Source organism: Lates calcarifer, unplaced genomic scaffold, assembly GCF_001640805.2.
Source record: "Lates calcarifer isolate ASB-BC8 unplaced genomic scaffold, TLL_Latcal_v3 scaffold_37_80, whole genome shotgun sequence".
In the NCBI taxonomy this organism is placed as follows: Eukaryota; Metazoa; Chordata; class Actinopteri; family Centropomidae; genus Lates; species Lates calcarifer.
Window position 1 is genome coordinate 209,201 of NW_026118159.1, and position 14,198 is coordinate 223,398.

Consider the following 14,198-nt stretch of genomic DNA (forward strand, 5'->3'; position numbering starts at 1 on the left):
CACAGACACAGGAAGATACAGCTGTGTGGTCTACAGGGGGATTTGGTACATGAGAGTGAAAACAGTGCAGCTCAAAGTGAAAAGTAAGAATGATTTGTTTGTCTCTAGTTGTTTGTCTCTAGTTGTTTGTCTCTGGTTGTTTGTCTCTAGTTGTTTGTCTCTAGTTGTTTGTCTCTGGTTGTTTGTCCCTAGTTGTTTGTCTCTGGTTGTTTGTCCCTGGTTGTTTGTCCCTGGTTGTTTGTCTCTGGTTGTTTGTCTCTAGTTGTTTGTCTCTAGTTGTTTGTCTCTGGTTGTTTGTCTCTGGTTGTTTGTCTCTAGTTGTTTGTCTCTGGTTGTTTGTCTCTAGTTGTTTGTCTCTGGTTGTTTGTCCCTGGTTGTTTGTCTCTAGTTGTTTGTCTCTGGTTGTTTGTCTCTAGTTGTTTGTCTCTAGTTGTTTGTCTCTGGTTGTTTGTCTCTAGTTGTTTGTCTCTGGTTGTTTGTCCCTAGTTGTTTGTCTCTGGTTGTTTGTCCCTGGTTGTTTGTCCCTGGTTGTTTGTCTCTGGTTGTTTGTCTCTAGTTGTTTGTCTCTGGTTGTTTGTCCCTAGTTGTTTGTCTCTGGTTGTTTGTCCCTGGTTGTTTGTCCCTGGTTGTTTGTCTCTGGTTGTTTGTCTCTAGTTGTTTGTCTCTAGTTGTTTGTCCCTGGTTGTTTGTCCCTGGTTGTTTGTCTCTGGTTGTTTGTCTCTAGTTGTTTGTCCCTGGTTGTTTGTCCCTGGTTGTTTGTCTCTAGTTGTTTGTCTCTAGTTGTTTGTCTCTGGTTGTTTGTCTCTGTTGTTTGTCTCTAGTTGTTTGTCTCTGGTTGTTTGTCTCTGGTTGTTTGTCTCTGGTTGTTTGTCTCTACTTGTTTGTCTCTGGTTGTTTGTCTCTGGTTGTTTGTCTCTACTTGTTATGTCTCTAGTTGTTTGTCTCTAGTTGTTTGTCTCTGGTTGTTTGTCTCTAGTTGTTTGTCTCTGGTTGTTTGTCTCTAGTTGTTTGTCTCTGGTTGTTTGTCTCTAGTTGTTTGTCTCTGGTTGTTTGTCTCTAGTAGTTTGTCCCTGGTTGTTTGTCTCTGGTTGTTTGTCTCTGGTTGTTTGTCTCTTGTTGTTTGTCTCTAGTTGTTTGTCTCTAGTTGTTTGTCTCTGGTTGTTTGTTTGTCTCTAGTTGTTTGTCTCTAGTTGTTTGTCTCTGGTTGTTTGTCCCTAGTTGTTTGTCTCTGGTTGTTTGTCTCTAGTTGTTTGTCCCTGGTTGTTTGTCCCTGGTTGTTTGTCTCTGGTTGTTTGTCTCTAGTTGTTTGTCTCTAGTTGTTTGTCTCTAGTTGTTTGTCTCTGGTTGTTTGTCTCTGGTTGTTTGTCTCTACTTGTTTGTCTCTGGTTGTTTGTCTCTACTTGTTATGTCTCTAGTTGTTTGTCTCTAGTTGTTTGTCTCTGGTTGTTTGTCTCTAGTTGTTTGTCTCTGGTTGTTTGTCTCTAGTTGTTTGTCTCTAGTTGTTTGTCTCTGGTTGTTTGTCTCTAGTAGTTTGTCCCTGGTTGTTTGTCTCTGGTTGTTTGTCTCTAGTTGTTTGTCTCTAGTTTGTCTCTAGTTGTTTGTCTCTAGTTGTTTGTCTCTGGTTGTTTGTCTCTGGTTGTTTGTCTCTAGTTGTTTGTCTCTAGTTGTTTGTCTCTGGTTGTTTGTTTGTCTCTAGTTGTTTGTCTCTAGTTGTTTGTCTCTGGTTGTTTGTCTCTAGTTGTTTGTCTCTGGTTGTTTGTCTCTGGTTGTTTGTCTCTAGTTGTTTGTTTGTCTCTAGTTGTTTGTCTCTGGTTGTTTGTCTCTAGTTGTTTGTCTCTAGTTGTTTGTCTCTAGTTGTTTGTCTCTAGTTTGTCTCTAGTTGTTTGTCTCTGGTTGTTTGTCTCTGGTTGTTTGTCTCTGGTTGTTTGTCTCTGGTTGTTTGTCTCTGGTTGTTTGTCTCTAGTTGTTTGTCTCTGGTTGTTTGTCTCTAGTTGTTTGTCTCTGGTTGTTTGTCTCTGGTTGTTTGTCTCTAGTTGTTTGTCTCTAGTTGTTTGTCTCTGTCTCACTGTCTTCTGTCTCCTCTACAGAGAGAACTCAGGTCAAAGATGAAACAGTCGACATCAGGAACAGAAGCTGCTCCACTGATCCAACTCCTCTGATGGCTGATCAATCAGTTTGATCGGTCTTTGATCAGTCTGTGACGATGGATGAAGACAGGAGGACGCTTTGATCGTGGCTGGAAACGTTGGATCTCCACTGGAGTTTCAAAGTGTCTGTGGTTGAAGAGGTTCACATCAACAGGATGAAGAGGAAAGTTCCAGATGAAACATGTTGATTGTCAGGAAACATGGAAGCTTCAGTCAACAGGAGCTTTAGTATCTACAGTACAGACACACAGAGCTCCAAACCTGCTGCTGCATGCAGTCTGAACCAAGACAAACTTTACACAACAGGCCACATTAGTTCTGTTGAAATGATGCTGAAGTTCAAACAACAACCACAGCAGGTCAATAAATGAAGACTTTGAATTCAAATCAAAGACAAAGGTTTACACAACAGGTGATATTTAATCACCATCAGATTTATTGGTGTTAGAGGAACAAACTGTGTTTTGACTTTGACTCTGAAACAACAAGATGTATTTTACAGTGGACAGTTTAAATCCTCCTCAGTCTTTTAAAAGAAGAGATGAAGTCAAAGAGAAGGAGAGAAGGTGAGAGGAGTCTTTTTCTCTGGACTCTAATGGTGGAGGTTTCAGCTCCTGGTGAGGAGTTTAATGACTGTGTCAGACCCAGCTCTCAGTCCTAGGTTAAGGTTTTTGGTGTGTGATAGGTTATCTACCTGCTCCTCCTCACATGTGTTTACCTGATCTTCTGACTGCCCACCTGTGAACTGAACCCTTTTGGAAAGTAAAGACTGATGTTGTTGAACCCAGTGAGTGTCTCAGAGTCCTGTATTTGAGTCCTCTGTCCTCTGGTGTTCCAGTCCTCACTGATTTATTGATTTTTTTGGTGAATGACTTTTTTATTGTAATGAAATGGAAACAAGTACCACAGACTGACATCAGAACAAGTACAGTACACTGAGAGGAAAAACAAAAAACCTATCAGCTCCAGCACTGTGCATTCTTGCCACTGATAGCTCCATATTTATTATGTCAGTGTATGTGTTAATCCACTGGGGCTTAGTTACTGTATGCGGCGGTTTCTAACGTTAAGCATCTTTTTAAGATTAAGAGGATACGTCTTTTCCAACATGTCAACTTTAGTGTGGTGTCATCATCCAAGAGTAGAACAGTGGGAGAACATGGCACAGTTATACCCAGTACATTAGCTGCACAGACCTCAACCCAAAGAAGCTTCACGTCTTTGCATTCCCAGTACATATGCATGTAAGAGCCTATGAGTCCATCTGGGCACAGGGAGCAGTTTGGAGATGTTGAGCGTCTCATGAGAGAGTTTCTCCTTGGAGTGAGGTAGGTCCTGTGGATGTAACTGAAATGTATCTGTTGATGGTCTGGGTTTTTAGAAGCAAAAACAAAGGAGGACCATATCTTTTCCCAGTCCAGTGAGTCACCTCCAGTGTAGTGCTTCAGTTCATTAGACCATACATGTGTAATGGGGAGGGTTTTATAAGAGGCTTTCTGGAGAAGTGAATATATTCAGGAGACCAAACCTCTGTTTGGTCCTTTTTTGTACAGAATGGAGTGGAAAGGATGGGTGGTTCCATGGCTCTCCATCTGCTGTCATAGATGATCGGAGTTGAAAATGTGTATGTGAGTCCTCTGTCCTCTGGTGTTCCAGTCCTCACTGATCTTTGATGCAGTTTGAACCGTGTTGTCCAGACGTTTCCTGTCCCGTGCTGAGGAGTTTTTACACCACGCTTTTAATCTGAAGGTGAGGATGCTCTCGGCCCCGCCACAATAAAACCACATCAACCCTTCCTGTGATGTGGAAAAGTGTTTGTGGTGTGTTAAAAAGAAAAGTCCTCAGTGTTGTTGTTGTGTTTCCACTTTAAAGAAGAGGCTGAATGATGATGTTTTATTTCCTGTACAGACATGTGATCAGTCACCATGAGTTTTAGCTGTAACTTTGAAACGATGCTGAATATGAGACATGAAGCTCAGTTTTTATCTGTACAGACGTTAGCTCAGAACAGTGTTCATACAGAGCAGGTCTAGACTGAACTCTGTCTGTTATTTACAGAGAGAACCAACAGTTCCACCATGAGCAGCACTGGTCGACAGTGGAGAGAAAAAACTTCCTCTAAGAGGCAGAAACCTGGAGCAGAACCAGAGCTAAGATGGTAAGAGGTACATGTTCAGGTGCTGAGCAGGATCGTAGGAGCAGCAGGAGACACGTCATCACAGATCAGACTCTACAGCTCCAGAGGCAGAAATACCTGAAGAGGAGAGAGAGATGAAAAACCTACAAGAAAGAACGATGGAGAGAGAGAGAGAGAGAGAGAGAGAGAGAGAGAGAGAGACTGATGTTGTTGAGGGAGGAAACAGAGTCAGAGTGATGCAGTGGTTTTCAGTTTGCAGTGATCTCATCAGCAGGACAACATGGATTTGACTAAATCCTGAGTTGAGTTGGTTCATTGAGACTGAGCCGACCTGCTGATGGTAGAACAGTAACAGGTAGAAGCCTGATGAGAATAAGGTGCTGACTGAAAGTGAAGGTGTAGAGATGAGTTTGAGGTTTGGATTTAAAGGCCTCAGCAGAGTCAGACAGTCTAATGTCTGTAGGGAGGTTGTTCCAGAGGAAGGAGGCCTGATAGGAAAAGGCCCTACGGCCTGCTGACTTCTTCTTAACTCTGGGGACAGACAGGAGTCCTGCACTCTGACAGCTCAGAGCACAGGATGGAATATAAGGTTTAAGATCAGACAGTCATTAGAAACACCTTAAAGTCTGATCTGATGTGAGCTGATGAAGGGAGGCTGAAACTGGACTCATGTGGTCAATCTTTGCTGAGTTAGTGAAAGTTCTGGACACAGCATTCTGGACTATCTGAAGTGACTCCATGTTGAAACAGAAGCACAGCTGTTTGAAGCTGAGCTGTTCTCTCCACCTCTGTAACAACTCTTCAAACTGAAGGAAAGAGCTTCATATTCACTGTGATCAAACCTGGAAGTGGAACCAGAACTGAAAAACACATCGGTGGATAAATGATTCACTTTGTGAGTCATTGAAGCAGCAACAGGAGAAAATACCTGTCCAATCAGAGCTGAGGATGAAATGATGTGTTCAACCTGTGGAAAACATCCTGCGTGGTCCCAGTTCCAAAGACTGCACATCCCAGTGAGCCAGAACACTTCAGGCCAGTAGTCCTAACCTCCCACCTGATGAAGACAATGGAGAGGATCGTCCTGAGCCACCTCCAACACCTGGTGAGTGATGTGATGGATCCCCTGCAGTTTGCCTACAGACCTGGCATTGGTGTGGAAGACGCTGTCATCTACCTGCTGCACAGATGCCTTTCACACCTGGAGAACACTGCGAGCACTGTGAGGGTCACCTTCTTCAACTTCTCCAGTGGATTCAACACCATCCACCCATCTCTGCTCAGGGGGAAGCTGGAAGGAGCTGGAGTGGACTGTAACCTGGCTGCTTGGACCACCGACTACCTCACCAACAGACTGTGTGTCTGATGTGGTGGTCTGCAGCATGGGGGCCCCGCAGGGTACAGTACTGTCCCCCTTCCTCTTCACCCTGTACACATCAGACTTCAGACACAACACAGACAGTTGGCACCTCCAGAAGTTCTCTGACCACACAGCCATTGTTGGGTTTGTCTCTCAGGGGAACGATCTGGAGCAGAGGGAGTCGACTGGTGTGTAATGAACAATCTGCACATCAACCCCAGCAAGACGAAGGAGGTGGTGATCGACTTCAGCAGGAAGTCACTTCTTACTGCACCGGTGAACATCCAGGGTTTGGACATTAAGATCGTGGAGGAGCACAAATACCTGGGTGTTTACATCAACAACAAACTGGACTGGTCTCACAACACCAACGCCCTGTACAAGAAGGGCCAGAGTCGTCTCCACCTGCTGAGAAGACTGAGGTCCTTCAGAGTGCAGGTCACTGCTGAGGACCTTTTATGACTCTGTGGTGGCCTCTGCCATCTTGTATGCAGTGGTCTGCTGGAGCAGTGGATCCTCAGAGAGAGACAGGAAGAGACTGAATGAGCTGGTCAGATGGGCTGGCTCTGTCCTGGACTGGACTCTGGACTCCATTGAGGAGGTGGGTGAGAGGAGGATGTTGGCCAAGCTGACATCCATCATGGACAACCCCTCCCACCCCCTGCATGAGACTGTGGGAGACCTGAGCAGCTCCTTCAGCAACAGACTGCTGCATCCACAGAACAAGAAGGAGCGCTACCTCAGGTCATTTATTCCAACAGCCATCAGACTGTACAACACCAGACTGACCCACAATAAACCTGGAACTGTGGACTCCACTTTCTGCTCACTTTATTTGCACATACTTCTTCATCTACCTCACTGATTATCACCATTTTCCTATATTACTATAAACTGCACATTTCTGTTTATTACAGAGACTCTTGTCTCTTGCTGCTGTAACATGGAAATTTCCCACAAGTGGGATAAATAAAGTTTATCTGATCTGATCTAACCAAACACACTGATAGGGAACAGAGAGTCTGCATGAATGAACAGCTCCTGAGGCTGATTCATGTTGATAAGAACTGGACCAACAGGTCTGAGGAACGAGGAAACTGAAGCTCCTCCTCTTTCCTCAGAAGAGGTCTGAGGTGATCTGGACTTGATCCCAGAGAGGCGGTCTAACAGACTCTGAACTCTGACAGTTTTCACTTGACAGCAGCTGATCAGAGCTGACTGAAGTGGAAACGCTGACATGAGGTCAAAGGTCAGTTCACACAGATGATCACAAAGTGTGTGGAGCATCATGAAGCACTGGTTCTAACAGATCCAGGCTTTAATGGCTCTTAGAGGGATTTCAGAGACTGTGTCACAGTCACTGACTTTCTCCTTGTGGAGTTTTCTCTGGTCTTCAGATGAAGTTTAGATCCAGACCTGTTGTCATGGACACACAGTCTGACTCTGTCCACAGGGGAAAACCCTGTTGGACTTGACAATCACAAAGACTGAATGTGAGTGAATGTGGAGTTTCATCTGTTCCAGAAATGAGACTAGAATCAGACGTGATCTCAGACTGATGTGTTGACAGTGTCAGTGTGATGTGAGTGTGTTGTTGTGTACATGTTATTGTCATGAGTGATTGGTAGGACGACAGTTGAAGTGGAGTATGAGCTGGAAATGTGTGTGTGTCTCAGCTGCCTCAGGCTCTTTGTGTCCAGGTCAACGTCCTCTGTTCTAACACCTGAGCTGATCTGGAGTCTGTTCTGTCGTCCGTCTCTGTCATGTCTCCTCCCGTTTCACACCTGTGTGATGTCACAGCATTGCTCGCCCCTCCTCCCTCCGTCAGCTCCACCTCCACACCTCTGTTTGTCTGTGTAAAGCTGTGAAACCTGAACTCTGATCCTGTCGTCAATAAAAAGCTTCCCTGCAGCTGGAAGAGAAACTAAAGTTTCCTCTGAGCGTCAGTAGATTATCAGGAGGAGGACAGTGAGCAGTGGCTGTGAACTGAAGTCCTGAAGGAGGTTTTGAAGCCTTAGTCAGTTCAGTAAGAAGCTGATTGAAGGGGACTTTGTTGGAGTTTCTTCCAGGAAGATGAAGATGTTGGTGGTGTTTGTGATCCTCCTGCACGGTAAGAAAACCTTGGTCCCTCTGATCTGACTGATCCAACACTGCAGCAGCTCTTTAGTCTTTCTGCTTTAACCTTCATTTCACCCCCCCACCCCCCCGCACACACAGTTTGAACTCTGTGTTTAGACAAAGTGGGGACTTTGCTCTTTTCTGCTTCTGCGTTGCTCAATCTGTAGGCAATAAAACAACACTCTGCTCTGCACAGACAGTGGAAGGTTACACTTTGTGTCAGAGAGTGTTCATCTGCAGTTCCCACCTGACCACAACAGCTTCCTGCTTTCTGAAGGGAACAGAAACTAAACTGACGTGTCAAACTGCACGTCTCACATATAGAAATAAAGAGTTCAGGTGGTTAAAGTCAATAATTCACTGGTGAAAATAATCAGTCCTGTCTGTGCTCTGAGTGTTAGTCCCTCCTCCTGAGACAGTTAACAGGCACTTTAACAGGATGAAGAGTCAGAAAACACATGAAGATGAGTGAAGCTGCTCAGCCATTTACTCTACAGTCAAACAGCTGCGTCACCGGAAACTAATGAAAGAGAAACTAAAGTTTCCTCTAAAGAGGAAGAGAAGTCACAAGTGTCTGTGAACAGAAATCGTGAAAAAGGAGGTTTTGAAGCCTTAGTCAGTTCAGTAAGAAGCTGATTGAAGGGGACTTTGTTGGAGTTTTTCCAGGAAGATGAAGATGTTGGTGGTGTTTGTGATCCTCCTGCACGGTAAGAAAACACACACACCCAGAGAAACAGTGAATCATTTACAGCCAGGTCACTGTGGTTCATGTAATAAATGTAGATACAGGTACATTTGGTAGAAAAGAAAGTTTGAAGGAATGAATGAGTCAGACAGTGATGTGGATTCTGCTGAGACAGATAATCCTAAAGTAATACTGAAGGTCCAATAATGTCAATCAGTCAAACTTTATTTATAAAGCACCTTTGATACAGATCAAGTCAAAGTGTAAAGGTAACTTCATACCTGACCTGAGACATGAGCAGTAGAGGTGGAGGGAGCTGGCATCAGAGAATCAGCAGAGTAAAACTGACCAGCGTCTAAATCTCTGCTCTGCTCCTGTGGTTGTATCTTACTTTGTTCTCGTCATTGTTTTCTGAGCTTCCTGTTTTATTTTGAAATCACCTATCTTTTTTTTCCCTATGGATATTTTACTTCCTGTGTTTCCCACCTGTGTGATTAGTTTCACCTGTTCCCAGTTACACCTGCCCTCCCTGTGTTTAACCTCTGTGTTGACCCCACTCTCTCTTTTGGTCTGTTTGTACCTCCTGTCAGTGTCTCAGACTTTCATTGTTGGGTTTTGTCACTGCTGATCAGTCTGATAGAGAATCAGTCTGTTAGAGGATCAGTCTGTTAGAGGATCAGTCTGATAGAGAATCAGTCTGTTAGAGGATCAGTCTGTTGGAGGATCAGTCTGTTGGAGGATCAGTCTGATAGAGGATCAGTCTGTTGGAGGATCAGTCTGTTGGAGGATCAGTCTGATAGAGGATCAGTCTGTTAGAGGATCAGTCTGTTGGAGGATCAGTCTGTTGGAGGATCAGTCTGATAGAGGATCAGTCTGTTAGAGGATCAGTCTGATAGAGGATCAGTCTGTTGGAGGATCAGTCTGTTGGAGGATCAGTCTGATGGAGGATCAGTCTGTTGGAGGATCAGTCTGATGGAGGATCAGTCTGTCAGAGGATCAGTCTGTTGGAGGATCAGTCTGTTAGAGGATCAGTCTGTTAGAGGATCAGTCTGATAGAGGATCAGTCTGTCAGAGGATCAGTCTGTTGGAGGATCAGTCTGTTGGAGGATCAGTCTGATAGAGGATCAGTCTGTTGGAAGATCAGTCTGATAGAGGATCAGTCTGATAGAGGATCAGTCTGTTAGAGGATCAGTCTGTTGGAGGATCAGTCTGATGGAGGATCAGTCTGATAGAGGATCAGTCTGTTAGAGGATCAGTCTGTTAGAGGATCAGTCTGATAGAGGATCAGTCTGTTAGAGGATCAGTGTGTTGGAGGATCAGTCTGATAGAGGATCAGTCTGTTAGAGGATCAGTCTGTTAGAGGATCAGTCTGTTAGAGGATCAGTCTGATAGAGGATCAGTCTGTTGGAGGATCAGTCTGTTAGAGGATCAGTCTGTTGGAGGATCAGTCTGATGGAGGATCAGTCTGTCAGAGGATCAGTCTGTTGGAGGATCAGTCTGATGGAGGATCAGTCTGTTAGAGGATCAGTGTGTTGGAGGATCAGTCTGATGGAGGATCAGTCTGTCAGAGGATCAGTCTGTCAGAGGATCAGTCTGTTGGAGGATCAGTCTGATGGAGGATCAGTCTGTCAGAGGATCAGTCTGTTGGAGGATCAGTCTGATGGAGGATCAGTCTGTTAGAGGATCAGTGTGTTGGAGGATCAGTCTGTTAGAGGATCAGTGTGTTGGAGGATCAGTCTGATAGAGGATCAGTCTGTTAGAGGATCAGTCTGTCAGAGGATCAGTCTGTCGGAGGATCAGTCAGCCTGGGAGATGAAGTTCAGGCTTCAGCTGATGTTGTGAGGTCTTGAACTGGAGGACCAGAAGGACACGGTTCTGGGTCTATGTTTAGAGACCATTGGTCAGATATGGAGACGTTGGGATTGTGAATGGAGGGATTTGACAGTGAAGTGACAGAGAGAAATACATCAGGGTTATGAAGCCAGTGTTCGCTCACAGAGGAAGAACAACATGAGGGAAGAGATGGTCCTTATTGAACTTTGACCTCAGATTCATGTCTCTGCTCTTACAGACTGAGGGTCAGTGATCAGAGAAGCAGAGAATCAGAGTAATAGAGCCGCTTTATAAAGGTGCACAAACACCTGTATGAACGTGACTGGATGATACAGGTCACCTGGAAACAAACATGATGTCATCAGTAAGATGATGATCTGAGGTGATGATGATCAGCTGATGTGACAGACTTCAGAGTTCTACAAGAACCAATGCTCTGCAGTTCACACTGTTCATGTTTGTGTCTCTGTGTCCTCAGTTTCCCAGCATGCCCTCACTGTGGAGGTGTATGAGGGGGCGGAGTCAGTCCTGCTGCCCTGTCAGATCTCCTCTCTTCCTCTGGGCCCCACAGTGATGTGGAGCCGCCACGATCTCAGTCCTTCAACCATCCACCAGCGTAACGACAGAGGTGACGACCTCAGACGACAAAACCAGTGTTACAGAGACCGAACATCGATGAAGACTGACTCTCTGACAACTGGAGACCTCGGCCTCACTCTGAGGAAACCTGGTCTCTCTGACAGCGGAAACTACACCTGCACCATCATAGCATTCGGAAATGAGAGGAAACTGGCAGACGTTCACCTGCAGGTCAAAGGTCAGCAACAACACCTAGGCTGCAGTGTAATAGTCCTTTTTGCTTAAAAAGGTTCCTAACTGAGTGAAATGACCTGGAGGTATCTCAGACGATGCCGTCCCATAATTCCATGTAGCTGCAGCATTTAAAGTGACGCACCATCATAGTTACACTGTGGCAGATCCATGTACATGGAGTTGCAGCAGAGCTCCTGTTTAATGTTTGTGACACGATCCAAAACTTCTTAAAAATCTTCCATCTAATAAAAGAATATTTTCTCTACTTAACAAGCTATAAAAAAAAGGTGTTGTGTTGGAAGTGTTGGACAGGAAACCTTATTGAACTGTAGCCTACAGCAGTTTGTCACTGTGCCTCTTCCATGTCTTAAAAATAAAGTTGGTTAAAGTTACAGGTCAGAGGTCAGTGCTGTAGCTTTTTTATAAGGTAATTGAACTCCTGTCACCTGTACTATGAAAGGTGGATAGGATTTATCTGAGGTCTGTTGGTTCCTTTCATGGTTAATTCGGTGTTATCCTGTATCAGCACTAACCCAAAGACTGAGAGAGGCTGACTCCACAGGGCGAGGTTGTTTAGAGATCATCAGTCAAAAAAAAAAGACAGAAGAAATTCTTTTTTATTCATGTATTCATTTCTTTGCATCTTCACTTTCTGTAGGTAGTGGATGGTAGAGATATGTGGATCAAAGGATGGTGTTTTATATGCTTCAGTTTTTCATTTCAGGTATTTTAATTTGTGACATTTTGCACAGTTGAACTCAAGCACTGAGGAGGAATATGGCAGAATGTAGCATCATTAATATTCGACATTATCAGTATGAATGATCCTTTAAATGGATGGGGTGGCCGTGTCAACTACATCACATTATTTTAAACAGGGCAATAAAAACAGTCAATACAATATAACATAAATTGGGGACAGGGAGCCCCCACCAGGGTCAGAGGTCACTGCCTCCTCAACTCCCTCCATCCTGGGCCTTTCTTCATTATTTGCTTTAGCCAGCTGCTCTGTATGTGAGAATGTGGCAGGAGGGGTAAACACCTCGTGTTTTTCTGCTACTTGTGAACACGTCAACGGGAGATTAATAATGAGAATTATGAATGGACACAACTTTAGTATCTCATCCTGACTTGTTGCTGAAATTAATGTTAAAATGAAGTTAATACTTAACAGCATCATGATCATACAGTGACCTGAGTGTTTCAGGCAGAACATCATCAACAGTTCTTCCATTATCTACACTGCTTATCTGTTAAGGGTCATGGGGGGGCTGGAACTAATCCCAGCTGACACTGGCTGAGAGGCGGGTACACCCTGGACAGATCACCAGTCACTGACCGTAATCCAAGTATCTGAATAATTATCACACATGTTCCGTGTCCTTCCATCTCATATTACAGATGAAGAACCCAGAGAACATGTGACCAGTCTCCCTGTCTTTGTTGACAGCTGCGGGTTTCACATTTGTCGTTAGAGTCTCTTTAAATTCCTCGTAAACCGTCAGAATTAACGTGCGCTCCTCATCTGAGAGATACGGTGCACGCCCGTTTTTTAACTCTAAGTTAACACTGACTCAACTTACCGACATCTGATCCACTGTCGTTCCGTTTAACACCAGTTTAAGGAACTGGGGTTTATCAACACTGACTTCCCCTGATTACCCAGAGTTAAAGCAGTAGGTTGAGCTCCCTTCATAGTACAGGCCTCAGGACTGTGGAGCAGTAACAGGGTCAACTAAAGTTAATTTTGTTTTTATCTTCATCTTTTCCTCAGACTCATACTCACTCAGAGTTTTAGGCTGGATTCTCCTGGTTCTCCTGTTTGTTTCTCTCGGTGTCATTGTGGGTCTTGGACTGTATATAAGGCGATTAATCAACAAAGGTATGTTCTGTGTGTGTGTGTGTGTGTGTGTGTTAGCTTCATCATGATCTCTACAGCACTGACAGTAAAACCAAACCACTGAGCAGCAGTCTGGACTCACCTGTCAATCACTTACTGATTGATCAGGAAATGACATCACAGGCTGCATTTTCCCTCCACAGTCATCAGTGAAGTGTATGACATCATCCAGGAAGTAATATTTATTAACCCTGACCTCCAGCCTGTGGCTCCATAACCCCACCCTTAGCCCCAAATTCTCACCCCAGCCTCCAACCCTCTCTGCTTATTCTCTGCCCATCACCCTCTAACCCTGGCCCCTGGTCCAGACCAGAGACCTCCAGCCCGCCTGGGGCTCCAGTGGTTAGCACTGTCACAGTTCACATGTTCTCCCTGTGCCTGTGTGGGTTCTCTCCAGGTTCTCCAGCTTCCTCCCACAGTCTAAAGACATGAGGGTTAATTAACTGGTGACTCTAAACTGCCTGTAGGTGGAAATGTGAGTGTGAATGGTTGTTGGTCTTTTACATTAAACAATCAAACTGAGAGCAGTGGGAGATATTTCAGACTGAACCAATCAAACATGTTTTCACTGCAAATATTTCACTTCATACAGTCAAAGAAAATGTGCTGAGTGCTGCTGCTGCTGTCTGTACAGCTGATGATGTGCTTTGTTGTCCTCTCAGCCTACAAGGTGGAGGTGGATTCAGGGGTGGAGTCTGTCCACCTGCTCTGCAAAACCAGAGGCGACCTGAATAAAGACGTCAGAGTGGAGTGGACGGACAGAGACAACAGGAAGGTCCATGTGTATGAGAACGGCTCTGACCGACCTGAAGAACAGGACCAGGTTTACAGAGGCCGAACAGAGATGAAGAAAGATCTGCTGAGAACTGGAGACCTCAGTCTGACCCTGAAATACCCCACAGACTGGGACACAAGAACCTACACCTGCACCGTCTACAGCAGGAGGAGAAACATCCTGATGAAGAAACAAGTGGAGCTACAGGTCAAAGGTCAGTGCTGTAGATACAGGTCAGAGGTCAAAGGTCAGTGCTGTAGATACAGGTCAGAGGTCAAAGGTCAGTGCTGTAGATACAGGTCAGAGGTCAAAGGTCAGTGCTGTAGATACAGGTCAGAGGTCAGAGGTCAGAGACCCACTGAACATGTGCAGTAGTGTAACTCCCATCATGCCTCTGGGCTTTGAGAAGGAGACTCTCCAGGACCAGCCT

The 14,198-nt window shown here is 44.9% G+C and overlaps 1 protein-coding gene across 1 annotated transcript in view; it reads left to right on the forward strand.

Annotated features, from left to right (window-relative positions):
• The window catches only part of LOC108874667 (uncharacterized), a 121,113-nt gene that overhangs the window by 102,932 nt on the left and 3,983 nt on the right, over positions 1-14,198 (forward strand). The window contains exon 19 of the mRNA XM_051069532.1: positions 13,769-13,982. Within this exon, the coding sequence (XP_050925489.1) occupies positions 13,769-13,982 (214 nt within the window). The remainder of the gene's footprint in view (positions 1-13,768; positions 13,983-14,198) is intronic.